Source organism: Harpegnathos saltator, unplaced genomic scaffold (genome assembly GCF_003227715.2).
Source record: "Harpegnathos saltator strain DR-91 unplaced genomic scaffold, Hsal_v8.6 scaffold201, whole genome shotgun sequence".
In the NCBI taxonomy this organism is placed as follows: domain Eukaryota; kingdom Metazoa; phylum Arthropoda; class Insecta; order Hymenoptera; family Formicidae; genus Harpegnathos; species Harpegnathos saltator.
In genome coordinates, this window is record NW_020229986.1 from 138,306 (window position 1) to 153,091 (window position 14,786).

The following is a 14,786-nucleotide window of genomic DNA, read 5'->3' on the forward strand; positions in this document are numbered from 1 at the left end:
ATTTTGAATGATTCATTTGTAACCATTTTTTCACAATAAAGTTGCATTTTCATCAAAAAAATAGTGAGAACTTAGTTGCACACCTAATATATATATATCATATATATGATTAGAAGCTGAATTAGTGGTTTTATCTAACTTATTATAGTATGCTTGTGATTTTTTAATTTTGTGTATTGAATTTTTTATACATTATAAAAAAACCATATTTTTCTATATATAGAAAAAATATATTAATAGTATTGTTTATATATAATTGTATTAACTTGAATTTATATTGTTATAGTTATTGAACCTATAAAAAAGAAAGTTTCTATGGTATCTCGATCGACATTTGTATCTCCGGAGCGGATATTTAATTCACCAACGAAAAGAGAAATTCGTGCAATATGGAAGAACAAAGTTAAACGTTATGAGCAACAGTTAAAAATTTCAAATTTAATGGTAAAACGATCGAGGAAAAGAATTGCTAAATTAAGTAACATAATTGACACATTGCGAAAAAAAAATTTGTTGACTGATGAACAGTTGGAGATCCTGGTAGATATTGGTGAGTGCAATCAAGAATTACTGAAACGACAAATGAAAACCCTTAAGAAGCAGTCTGTATCCCGATAATATTCTCCTGAATTGTGAACATTTGCTTTATCGCTCCATTTTTATTCACAACGGGCCTATAATTTTGTTCGACAATTTAATTCCTGTTTACCACATCCAAAAACACTATCTAAATGGTATTGTTCGGTATCCGCAGAACCAGGATTTATTAACGAAGCTTTCCAATGTATAGAATCGTACTGCATCTTGCGAATATCAATTACTTGGTGCTATAATATTTGATGAAATGGCTATTAAGCAACATATTGCATTTGATGGAAAAAATTTGTTGGATATGTCGATTTTGGTAACAATAACTATACTGATAGATCATCAGTAGCAAAAGAAGCTTTAGTATTTATGGTAGTGTGTTATAATCAATATTGGAAAATACCTGTTGGTTATTTTTTTATAAATAACACTACATCAGAGCAAAAACAGAATTTAATTTTGCAATGTTTATCCTTATTACATGATACAAATATGCAAATTATATCAATTACTTGTGATGGTCTTTCATCAAACTTTACTGCAGCTATACAATTAACATATAATAATCCTGTAGAAACTCCTAATACGAAAGAAGAAAGGAAAACCTACGTGCCATCTTTCTCGACGTTTGATCCTAATGCAGAAATAAGTTCCCTTCATCCAAATTCTAAAGCAAAGATATATATATTTTTCGATCCTTGTCACTTGTTAAAGCTGGTGAGAAACACATTGGGAGATATAAAGTGTTACTGGATGAGCATAACTGTGAAATTCAATGGAACTACTTTGAAAAGTTACATGAATATCAAGAAGCAGAAGGAATGCATCTTGGGAATAAATTGCGAGGAGCACATATTAACTATATCCGGCAGAAAATGAAAGTGCGTTTGGCCACGCAACTATTTAACAGATCTGTTGCTGATTCTTTAAAGCTATGTAAATATGAATTACATTTAAGCGAATTCGAAGATTGCGATGCTACGATTAAGTTTATTAATAACTTTAATAATTTATTTGATATTTTTAATTCTCATAGTATTAAAGGTTTTCATTTTAAAAAAGCTTTAAATGCTGAAAACGCAACGAAGTTTTTTAGAGATTAACTGAATGCTCAAATTATATAAATGGATTAAAATTATATAATTCTAAAACTACAATATATCAAAGTGTGCTCACATGTTCTCGAAAAACTGGCTTTATTGGGTTTTTGATCTGTATACATAATTTGAAAAATATGTATGAAGATATATGTGTAAAGCAAAAATTATTATTGTACATACCTACATATAAATTTAGCCAAGATCACTTGGAAACCTACTTTGGTTGCATTAGAGCACACGGTGGGCATAATAATAACCCAACAGTTATTCAGTTTAAATCAGCATTTAAAAAATTATTAATTCACACGGAAATAAAAGATACAAATTCAGGTAATTGTATTCCTTTAGAACATATTTCTATTTTACATATTTCATCACAAAATTCTATTGATGTCATAAATAATTCTACTCCGACATATCGATTACAAGACAATGAATATTGTAACTGGAATAATGTTACGGAAATTTTAGAAAACCATTCTTATATTAGTGATATGCGAATAATCACTGAATTTTCTGAAAGAATAATTGCTTACGTTGCAGGATTTGTAGTAAAATATTTATACAATATAATTTCATGCGAAAACTGCTTATCTTCCTTAAAATCTACTAATAACGATAAAAGAATTTTTAGTTTAATAAACATTAAAAATAGGTGTAATTTAATTTTTCCATCTACTAATGTTTATATTGTATGCAAAAAATGTGAAATTATATTAAGATTTACATTAAAAGAAAATGAAAATGTCCAAGGTAAATTATTAATAAATTACTTGACTTCTAAAGTGTTAACATGTTTTGTCAACAATGATAATATTTTTTTGGAATTAATTAATCACAGCATTGAACAAAATCCTTTATCTAATCACAGAGTCCATTTGATTAAATGTATATGTGAAAAATATTTTAGTGTTAGATTGTTTTACATTGGAAAAAAATGTAAAAAAACAACTCTAAGACAACATTATAATAAAGTCACTCTGTTCTCAGGCTGGTAATACTTATGTTAATATTATGTGTTATGTATAAACTGTGTATAAATAAAAAATTATATACAAATCAAATTATTATCTTATCATTATCATTATCGATTAGTTCTCGTTTCATATTTAAATAAATTTGAATTGCTAGCTAATGCCGCTTTTCCACTAATAACCAATCAATTAGTGTTCCTATCTAAGATGGCGACACATAATCCCCCTTACGTCTTAGGAATCACACTCCTTACCCATAGTTCTCCTATATGCTCCCTCCATATATTCTTACCTCCATGGTACTGACTGGGTAAAGTAGGACTTAATCAAAGATATCTGAGAAATCGCCTAGGTGACGAGTAAACAACTCGATTATGGTTGTAGCCAAATATTCGTGTTTCTTGAATACGCTCAGTTAAGATCTATTCTATATATTGTTCGACTTTGACATGTCGGACCTTACGGAAAATCTTCTTGCCCAATATTATGGATTTTCTACGAAATCGCAGACTTCAACATTTTTATCGATTCACGAGTGTATGAGTAATATGGAGAATAATGTGGACGCATTGATCGGCCATCAGTCTACGATAGATTCAAACGACGATGACACGACCAAGGAAACGGAAGTGCAGGTGCTGCGTTAATGCAATATGCTTTTAATTTCTTCTTGTTAATTATCATTGTTCGATCGTTAGCCAGTGTTAAATAAATTGAGAGAGATAACAATAACTTACTCAAAATATTATTTTTACAATCGAGGCAAGTATGATTATTCAGGAAGAAAAATAAATATGCAGGAAGACGTTCTTGAAGGCGAGAAAAAGAATTCCAGAGACGATATTCCCGTTCCGGCGAGATCTTCACGTTCACTGGAATGGGAAGCGCTCGAAAATGTCAATGAAACATCATCGGGATTCGACATTATTCTCGAAGCAAATACAGCGGGCAATTTCTATGAAGATACGGCTGTTTTTTGCGGCGAAGAGACGCACGATGTTACCGCTACTAGCGGCAAGATTATCTCCACTACTCTAGGTAAATGCTGCTGAAATTATGCCAAACATTCTTTTTTGTATCTTAGATATTTATAATTAATAATATTAATAAATGATAATACAATTGAAATATTAATAAATGATAATACAGCGAATATTAAAAAGTAAGAAAGTATAATATAGCGAGGCAAATCTAAAAGTAACAAATAATTTGAAACCTAAAATTTGCAAATAATGAATATAAATTATTTCCATTTTTTCATTTTGGTAATTACTCGTTAACATCACTATTCAATTTACAATTTTGTTAAAAAAATATATACAGGGTGTCCCATTTTAAATGCTCCAGGCAAATATCTCGAAAAATACGGAAGATACAGAAAATATTTCAAACAAAAATTATATGGTTTTAAGGGGGACATAAAATAACTATATCAGTTTGTTTATAGATGGCGCCACTTTCGAGATATTCACTAATGATTATTTTTTTTAAATGGAAATCCCAATTTTTTATCAACTTTTGGAAATTTCAAAATCATCAAATTAATAAAAGTCAGGGCGTTATTGTAACAACATATCGTTGAGACTAAATAGAGTAAACAAACCTAGTATTATTAAATTTAAAATGGGACATCCTGGTACATGTATATTATTTATTTGAACAAAACTGTATGTGTCACTGTAATTATATTATCCTTATCTTTCATACATGGATAGATCCAGAAGATATCGAGGGAAACGATTCGTATCTTTCGCTTAGTGAAGATGTTTCGGACGTTTCTTCGATAGCGGGGAGGAAAAAACCGAATGAGTCTTCAAATGCAGTTAGTTCGCTTTTAACACCATTGCCAAAAAAGACTCCGACGTATAATGACACTTTTATCGACTTGACAAATACTGGACTTACGTCCCTCTCCGTTGAAACGATTGAAAAGTATCCTACAATAAAAGTACGTAGCGTATTATAAAAAAGTAGTTTTTATTTTATATAAAAAAGGATATAAAAAAGAGGAAAAAGTAAAACAATCTGCATGCGTAAATACTGTTTACTGTGTACATTGAGTGAAATACTAAATTTTTGTTCAGATGTTATACTTAGAGAATAACGATCTGTTTGAGCTTCCAAAAGAGCTTTTTTTTCTTCTGCCACGTTTGCAATGGTTGGACGTCCGAAATAATCGACTTAAGAGCTTGCCTACGACCATAAAATCGCATCCCTCATTGGAGACTATCTTGTTACAGGGAAATAAAATCGAGACATTGCCACTGGAACTTTGTAAGTGACGTCTTACAATGGCTGAGTTTTTTTTCGACTGCGTTACTGATTTTCCACAAATTACTTTTCAATCTCCTTTATACCTTTGTAATAACAATAAAGAGATCTTATTTCAGGCTGGATACCGAGACTTAAAACTCTTAATGCAGCACACAATCCTATCGCCACGCCTCCAAAAAATATTATAGCTCTGGGTTGTTCGAGTATTCTCAGTTATTTGCGTACAGAATGGAATAAATTGCATCCGGATGAGCTCGTGACATTCGTCGAACGTAAGAATCTGTCATTTTTGTATCATACATTGCATTCTCATCGAACTGTAATCTATACAGAGTGAAGACTTGAATAACTTTGAAAATATGCAAAAAAGAAAAAAAATGTTAAATAGAAGTAGGATTTTATATAAGTGACGTATCGATACTATAACAATATTAGTATAATCTTGAACAGAAGGAGGGCGACTACTACTAGATGGCGACGGGACGCCGTGCGTTTGGGACCTGCACCTTATTTTCGTTCTGAAGAGAGAAAAATATCGAGAGCGCGGTAGTCGCTAGACCGGGAATCGAACCCGGGTCTTTCGCTTGCCGGGCGACTGCTCTAAACCACTTTAGCAATATTAGTATACACAGTCTGTCCCAGATCCAATGAGACTGGTCTAAAAAAAATACAAAGCGTTTATTATTTTGATTTTTTATTCTTGTTTATTCAAAATAGTCTCTTTCTGAGTCAATATAGCGCTGGAAACGTTCAACAAATTTTTCGAAACATTTTTTATACTCATCGGCTGGAATGGCCTTTAGTATGGCGGTCGAAGTCTTTTGGATGACCGGGATGGTATCGAAACGATTTCCTTTCATCGCCAATTTCAGTTTGGGAAATAGCCAGAAGTCGCACGGAGCCAAATCACGTGAATACGGTGGATGATCGATAACAATGATGCCTTTTTTGGTCAAGAATTTACGTACCATGATGGCTTTGTGCGATAGTGCATTATCGTGCAATAAAAACCAACTGCCTGGCTCTCGATATTCCGGTCGAACTCGTCGAATTCTGGCCCACAATCGTTGTAGAACTCCCAGATAATATCTGGGCAGACACACAGCGGTCGTTTCGAAAAATTTTTTTGACTTTCTCGATGTTTTCTTCATTGCGAGTGGTTTTTAGCGGCGGTGCTCGGTCATCGTCTGCAAGGTCCTCACGACCGTCACGGAATCGGCCAAACTAACGGAAAACCTGTGCACGGGACATGCATTCATCCCCGTACACATTTTTTAGCGTTTCGTACGTTTCTGCACCACTTTTACCCAATTTAAAAGTTGGTTTTTCGACCGACGTACATAAAGTGACTTTACATAAAATGTCAAACCACAGTGAAATATCAACCGAATTCGCTCAAATTTTGAGGTTAAGTAGATGAAGGGTAGAACATTCACCTACCATCATTCACTCATAGGTATCGCTGCGCTAAGAACTTTGATGGAACCAGTCTCATCGTATCTGGGACAGACTGTGTAATCTTGAACAGCATCATCAAGGTCACTTTGAATTTTTTAACCTTTTGAAGCACGAATTTTTCCATGCAATAATAAAAGAAACTGTTTGTGTATATAGGGGTTTTCTGGGTCGCTGATTACGAATCTGGAGTCAAAATTTTAAAATTCAACATGGCGGATTCAATATAGCGGGCTCAAATGGCTAACTTTGATATGATATTATGGATATGTATCAAACTCGATATATATATATGTTTTTTCGATTACAGATGACAAATACGGAGTCGAAATTAAAAAATTCAAAATGGCGGATCCAATATGGCGACTTCAAATGGCTAACTGATATGATATTATAAATTTTAATTTCAGACATCTGATAACAGATTCATGAACAGCGACCCAGAAAAGCTCCACATATCTATTTCTGTTGAAAGCGAAGAATTTTGAAAGTTTTTATCCGCCATTTTGAATTTCGGAAATCTGATAATAAATTCGTGGTCAGCGACCCAAAAAACCTCCATGTATCTATTTCTGTCGAAATCGAAGGATTGTAAACATTTTTGTCCACCATATTGGATCCGTCATTTTGAATTTAGAAATTCTGACCCCGGATTCGTAATCGGCGGCCTCGAAAACCCCAGGGTATCAATTGTCATCCATATAGCTATAATTGTTCTCTCTGACACGAATTTTTTGTACAAAAAACATTGTTTTTTGCATTTAGCTATTTATATAAACGATTTATAAGAATTACACATTACAACATACTTAATAATATAATATTCGAATGAAAACTCGAAAAACAGCAAGAAAATATAGTGTTTTATATCTGAAAAACATAATAAAATGTAACAAAAAAGGTGGCACTCCAGAGTGCCGCTGTGCTTCAAAGGGTTAAATAGAAACCCTTATTTTTTATTATATCATCTTTTTCTATTAATTAATTAATTTGAACAACTTTTGTCTGAGACATTTTTTTATTTATCTAATATTTCTTGAAAGACTTAAGAAAAATTTGGTAACCTTTTCAATATTTGGCTTACGATATCTCGGTAAATATTCACCGGAAGAAAAAGTAATACTGGACTTTTTTTACTCTATTTGGTCTCAACTTTTAGAGATTTATTACTGGCTATAATAAATTGGCCAGTGATAATAAGTAGTTTTATTACTCGTATGAATAATAAAATTACTCATACGAGTAATGAAATTACTTATTATCATTGAGCAATTTATTACAGCCAGTAATAGATTTCTATTAGGAAAAAATATACTGTTACAATAGTGCCCTAACTATTGTTAGCTTGATGATTTTTTGAAAATTTCAAAATCATCAACTTAGCAACAGTTAGGATATTATTGTAGCAATATATTCTTAAGACTAAAGGGAATAAAAAGGCCTAATACCCTACTTTTTCTTCCGACAAAGGGTTGACGAAATATCGTAAATTAAATATTGGAAAATCCACTTAGTTTTCTTTAAATATCACAAAAAAATATTAGATAAATAAGAAAATGTTTCAGATAAAAGTTGTTCAAATTATTCGGGAAAGGATGATGTAATAAAACTTGGGAATTTCCATTAAAAATATTCAGGATGATCTTCCCGTAACCTTGATGACACCATTCAAGGTCATACTAAATTGCTATATGATGCGTCACTTGAAACCTTACAATTTCTGAATTCTGAATTTTAATATTTTTTTTTATCTTAAATATTTTCAAAGTTATTTAAGTGGCCTGTTTTAGGTGCTTCGCCCTATATAAAAGTTTATATATCCTACTTAACCTGTTTCGGACCAGAATGACCTAAATTTTGTATTTTTTTCATTGCAATTATTTTTACTCAAGCTGTGGATGGATCTTCTCCAGACAAAGATATCTTATAGTTTTGAGGCATGTTCTTTCAGAATCTGAAGTCCGTTTGTTGCTATCATGTGTCATTTTTATAATATGGCGGCATTAATGCCAAAAAATTAAAAAAAATAAAAAATTATTTTCTTTTATGTCATTTTTTTATATGATCTCATTAGGGGATCGTGCTGATGGTTTGGATCTGGTGGCATAATGACTTTAGCTAAAATATGGTGCTATTCCGATTGAGAAATTCAATATGGCGGATTCAATATGGTAACGTTTTCAAGGAATTTTTAAATTTTGTCGTATTTTTCAGATTATTTACTGCTTACTCGTATTTTTACGCTCTAGTAAGGCATTGAACATTTGTATTCTGAACATATATCGTTACATACTAAGAAAAAGTCAAACGAAAATAAAAAATGGCGGCGTTTTTCACGTTTAATTGTTAAATTTCAAATTTTTTCTTCGTTTTTCTATATATTCAATTATGTATGTTGAATTTTTACGAATTCAAATGTCCCTATCGCAGCTATTGATACAAAAAATAAAACATCATGAAACCAAAATATAATATAGCCTACAAATGCCATAATCAATTATTTTTTGTAAAATTTTTGAAAATGCGATTATATAGTACGATATAGTTTGATTCTCTTTTTTTTCATACTTTTGCGTGCAAGTGAAGGTACAATGAAAATATAACATAATTTCATGGTGTAACATAACCTTAAAATATTGAAAATAAATAATCTTAACTTATCGTCTGTCTGCCGTAAACTGTTTCGTTGCTCAACTCTCACCACATGGAAGTCGACGATATTAGAGAGTCTGTTTTGCTTTGTTTTGTTTTTTATTTATTTTTTGTTTCCTATTTTTATTTATTTTTTTTTCTATCAAGTTTAGCGGCTTTTCGCTTTGGCATATTACAATTATTTATTATAACTTACACTCTTTAGATTTAGTAAAAATCAAAAAAAGAAAAGTTTTACAGAACAGGAAGAGTAGTAATAAAATATATTTTCACTTATCTTGAGCATAAAAGTTAGTACGAAAAAGTTATTTTGAATTCATATAAGTAAATAAGATAGCGCAAGATAAAGAAAAATATTTTCAGTTGACCTTTGTTGATATTCTGTATATTACTACATGTAATTGTTCTGTACATTTCAAGTACAGAAAGTTTTTGCAAAAAGTTTGATTCGAAACAAGTTTTAGTTATATTTAATGATTATTAAAAATTCGAGTTTTACCCGTTTACGCTTATGTGCTACGATTCACTATGTAAAAAACAAAACAATATTTTGTAGCATATATACTTGACAAACTTAAATATTTTGCTGACAATGTAAAAATTCAAAAAGTAAAGGTGAAGACACTTTTATGAGAATAATCAATAGCATTTTATATAAAATTGATATAATGAAAATAAAAGAAATTAGAGAAATAGTAAGATTTCGAAAGTATGAAAAATATATCTTACCGCTAACATCAAAGGAAAAATGTAAAGTTATGTAAATTATGTTTAATATTTTGAGGTTATGTTACACCATGAAATTATGTAATATTTTCATTGCACCTTCACTTGCACGCAAAAGTATGAAAAAAAAGAGAATCAAACTATATCGTACTATATAATCGCATTTTCAAAAATTTTACAAAAATTAATTAATTATGGCATTTGTAGGCTATGTTACATTTGGTTTCATGATGTTTTATTTTTTGTATCAATAGCTGCGATAGGGACATTTGAATTCGTAAAAAATTCAACATACATAATTGAATATATGGAAAAACGAAGCAAAAATTTGAAATTTAACAATTAAACGTGAAAAACGCCGCCATTTTTTATTTTCGTTTGACTTTTTCTTAGTATGTAACGATGTATGTTCAGAATACAAATGTTCAATGCCTTGCTAGAGCGTAAAAATACGAATAAGCAATAAATAATCTGAAAAATACGACGAAATTTAAAAATTCCTTGAAAACGTTACCATATTGAATCCGTCATATTGAATTTCTCAATCGGAATAGTATCATATTTTAGCTAAAGTCATTATGCCACCAGATCCAAACCATCAGCACGATCCCATAATGAGATCATATCGAAAAATGACATAAAAGAAAATAATTTTTTATTTATTTTTAATTTTTTGGCATTAATGCTGCCATATTGTAAAAATGACACATGATAGCGACAAACGGACTTCAGATTCTGAAAGAGCATGCCTCAAAACTATAAGATATCTTTGTCTGGAGAAGATCCATCCACGGTTTGAGTAAAAATAATTGCAATGAAAAAAAGATAAAATTTAGGTCATTCTGGTTCAAAACGGGTTAAGGTGCAATTAATGAACTTTTATCTCCGTATAGCTATTAATTATCTCTGACTGTTAACTTATAAAAGTAACTAAAAGCAAATCAACTTTTATTTCAGGAGAGATAGAACCAAATCCATCGACAATTCTGTGTTATCAGTCCCCTCGTGAGAAGCTACGTAGGTTATCAAAGATTCAACGACGGGAATCAAAGGGCACAAGCGACATCGGCGATTCGTGTAAAGGTGTTTCAGTCAGCAAGAGAGCTCGAGCTTATAGAGCTAGTAACAGGTACAACACGCGGATTAATACGATCTTGAAGCATCCGATAAATGCCATGAGCGAGGTAATGCGTAATGACGGTGCTCTCTGCGCGTCGTGTGCCAAAAAGTTCGCTACTGTCCCACGCGAAATCGAGATGAAGGAAGAGGGGAACGAGTGCGACAATAAGACGGACCAAACGTCTGACGGAAGACACAGCGATGAGCAGCATACGTTTTTAAAGATAATAACTTCGTGTCAGGACGTCAGGCAGACTTGCATTAAGAAAGAGATCGTCGAAGTCGATGCGGGTATTTTGCGTCTAACGGGACCGTCGTCGAGATCGTGTTACGTTAGGCGAAACGTGACGGGCTTGGTAACGTATAGGCATTATCGTGAGAGGGAATGCAGAATTAAGACGATCAGTAACGAGACGAAGCACATCACGCTCGCGAAGCCCGAGAAATCTGTCGCGTTTAACGAGGAAAGAAAGAAGTGCAGGGACACACAGCACGCCGAGCTGACCTTCGATATTGTTACGAAGGACATGCGGAAGTTGCAACTGCGTCCGATGCAACTGAAAGACTCGCGCTCTATATTATTGTGTTTGGAAAATTATCTCGGTGTTAATGAATAAGATGCGGAAATTTCCTTGGGAAATGTATGCAGGCGATTTAATTTTCCATCAAAATTTGTACGTTATACGAGTAAAAAAAAAATAAACAATATCGATCGTCTTACAATTAGATGTAGCGGTAAAGGGACAAACGCCATGATGGAACAACGCTTGTACTGGATTTCCAAAGCGAGAGATCTGCTTAACGCACAATCGGCGACAATTCAGAGAGTTAAGTAAGACATTTCTTTTCGGAATGTGTACTCGTTAATTATAAATAGCACGTGTAAGCTGCACTATATAATATACAGGGACGCAGATACTATAAAAGAATGGAGACGTAACAAGCGTAGTTTCAGTAAAAGTATGGAGAAAGTTTCGAGAAGAAACGAAGGTATGTAACATTAAACTTAACTTTTACAGTACGATAAAGAGCAAAAAAATTTTATATTATATATAATTCAGTTTGAAATATAATTATTTATTAGATGACATTCCATTCGCAATTGACATAGAAGATTATCCTGAGATTAAAAAACGGCCAGAGAAAACGGTATAAAAGAATATGCATCTTTTAATTCTGAAGTAGTCGGAATCAATAAGAACAAAGTTTCTTATCCATTCTTTATTTAGGGAAATTATGCAGAAAGTCGAAAACAGGAAAAATCAAAATTTGTTCCACCAGTGTAAGTCTAAAGTATATATTGCATGTTTTACAAAAAAAAAGAATATCATCTTCCTAGAATGTAGTTTTAAGTATTATAAATTGAATTTCAGAAACATAAATAAAAAGATTCAAGAATTGATAGGATCTCTGCAAGAATTTGAAATTGCGAAATCTTCAGCAACATTAACGCTAAAATCCAAACAAGAACGTCTTCTAAACGAGATTAAGAAGGTACACTTAATTCGTTTCAAATTCTATTAAAAATACTAAATTATTTAAGAATTCCGAGTTATTACTTTGTCTTATTTCATAGCTCTCACATTTTCAAAAGGAGGTTCAATATCTAAGAAGATACAACGAAATGACGTTAGCTCCAATGAACTCTCCGAAAAATTCTTTTTAATAACTCCCTTATTTTTACTTATCACTTATCGCAATAAGCCCTAGAAAAACCTAGCATCAGTCTTGAGTCTGTTTATTTAAATAAAACAGTATTAATCACATGTATTACAATATTAATTTTACGCCCAGTCTCAATAGCACATGCCGAGGTAATTGGACAAGCTCTTTTTCCGTTATCACGTGAACTTTTTGTGCAATAAAAAATAACATTCGGAAATTTTCCTTTGACATCATATAAAAAATAACGTTACGTAAAAAATATGTTACTAATAATTTTCTCGTGAATTATACGAGATAACGACTTTCGTTTAGTTTTTATAGTTCAATGGAGCTTTCATATTGAAAATTGTATTCTTCGATGGTTTCTCGAAGAAATATTTAAACAGATTATAAAGATAATTTAGATAAGAATTCGCATGTTCTTTCCAATATCCTCGCCAGTACATTCAATTCTTGAACTTGGTTATCGCTATATTCGGTATAAAAATTCTTAAAAGCAATAATTGCCACTAAAATACAGAAGTAGAATCTAGCGTGTAAGTCTAACATGTTTACGATAACCACGAACGTATTTTTCTTTTCCTTTTCTCTTTTGTACATGACACTCAACAGAGTCTCATAATAATGCCTGAAGATACGTACTATATTCTAGGAAAACTATTTCGAACGGTTCGTACGAGTTATTGTAATCGGTATCAGATATAAAACTAATTACTACTAACCGATAGTAGACATAAGGCAAATAACTTAAGATTTTGTTATAATCATCTTTTTTATGGCCCTAATAATTACTATTTAATTCTGTACATTTCGTACACTAATGCATTTAGCTTGTGCATATAACAATGAACATATTGATAATTTGGTAAAGTTAAAATAACATTATATAAACAATCAGGGCGTGTTTCTTCCGGATAGATACCGCGTTGTAATTCAGCTTTGTGCCGCTCCGCAAACATTGCAGCTTGCATCATCAGGGCTAGGAACTCCGATACTATACTAGGAGCTCAGTATCGGATGATGCAAGCTGCAATGTTTGCGAAACGTCGGCACAAAGCTAAATTACAACGCGATATCCATCCGGAAGAAACACACCCTGATTGTATCAATGGCCGCGAAAGTCTAAAAACTAACATTATATAAAGTTTATATATAATGCCGGATGATTAGTATATAATATAGTATGGAAGCTAATCTAAGATACGTCTTGCTCGTATTCAATATTACTAGTAATGAGTTGTGATAAAGTGGTGTTTTTTCGTTTTTTAAATAGGTATGTTATATATCACATAGCGCGCTATATGTACACATGTGTTGCAGTTTAGAGCCAATCAATAACGAAAGGGATTCATAAACAAAGACTATAAAATGCAAGATCATGTATATGAAACTCTTTTTAGAAGGCCTTACTGTTGAAAACCTCAACATGTTTGTCACTGAGCAGTAAATATTATTATGAGATATATTCATTCCTGATAATGTATCAGATTAAACTACACACGTAAGACTCATAGATGTACCACCATAAGATATCTTTATATCCATTATACAATCATATAAGCATCTAAAAATAAAGTGCGCTTTAAAATTTCGTCCAGTCATCATTGTGTATATACAGGGTGTCCCAAAAGTAACGGACCACCCTAATAACTCTTCAGTATTGAAGTTTTAAGGAAAATAATCTGAATAAAAGTTGTAAGGATTTAAGTGAACTACCTTATGATGATCTTGACTTTGACCTTGACCTCTATTTTCAAGATCATTTGAAGGATAACTTTTTTAAATGGGAACCCTTATTTTTTATTACACTGTATTTTTCTACTAGTTAATTTGAACAACTTTTGTCTAAAACATTTTTTTATTTGTCTAATATTTTTTTAGATATTTGAGAAAAACTTGATAACTTTTTCAATATTTAACTTATGATATTTCGCTAACTATTTGTCGGAAGAAAAAGTAGTACTAGACTCTCTTGCTTTATTTAGTCTCAAGAATATATTGTTACAATAGCGCCCTGACTTTTGTTAACTTATTGACTTTTGGAAATTTCAAAATCATCAAATCAACAAAAATCAGAGCGCTATTGTAACAATATATTCTTGAGACTAAATAAAGCAAGAAAGTACTAGTACTACTTTTCCTTCCGACAAATAGTTAGCCAGATATCGTAAGTTAAATATTGAAAAAGTTATCAAGTTTTCCTCAAATATCTAAAAAAATATTAGACAAATAA

The 14,786-nt window shown here is 31.7% G+C and overlaps 1 protein-coding gene across 1 annotated transcript; it reads left to right on the forward strand.

Moving 5' to 3' along the window:
* Positions 1-3,111: 3,111 nt before the first annotated feature.
* LOC105189353 (leucine-rich repeat-containing protein 27) lies at positions 3,112-14,197 on the forward strand. Its single transcript, XM_025297981.1, has 9 exons — positions 3,112-3,297; positions 3,463-3,700; positions 4,387-4,610; positions 4,747-4,936; positions 5,053-5,208; positions 10,727-10,898; positions 11,616-11,720; positions 11,796-11,878; positions 11,973-14,197. Exons 1-9 carry the CDS (start codon positions 3,112-3,114, stop codon positions 12,041-12,043), a joined length of 1,425 nt encoding a protein of 474 aa, XP_025153766.1. The 3' UTR covers positions 12,044-14,197.
* Positions 14,198-14,786: the final 589 nt, after the last annotated feature.

Bases quoted from the DNA above. Each gene is read 5' to 3' on its own strand.
- LOC105189353 (XM_025297981.1), top strand. From the start codon at position 3,112: ATGTCGGACCTTACGGAAAATCTTCTTGCCCAATATTATGGATTTTCT. The intron at 3,298-3,462 runs GTGCTGCGTTAA...ATAAATATGCAG, and splicing joins CCAAGGAAACGGAAGTGCAG to GAAGACGTTCTTGAAGGCGA. The intron at 10,899-11,615 runs GTACAACACGCG...TCTTACAATTAG, and splicing joins GCTTATAGAGCTAGTAACAG to ATGTAGCGGTAAAGGGACAA.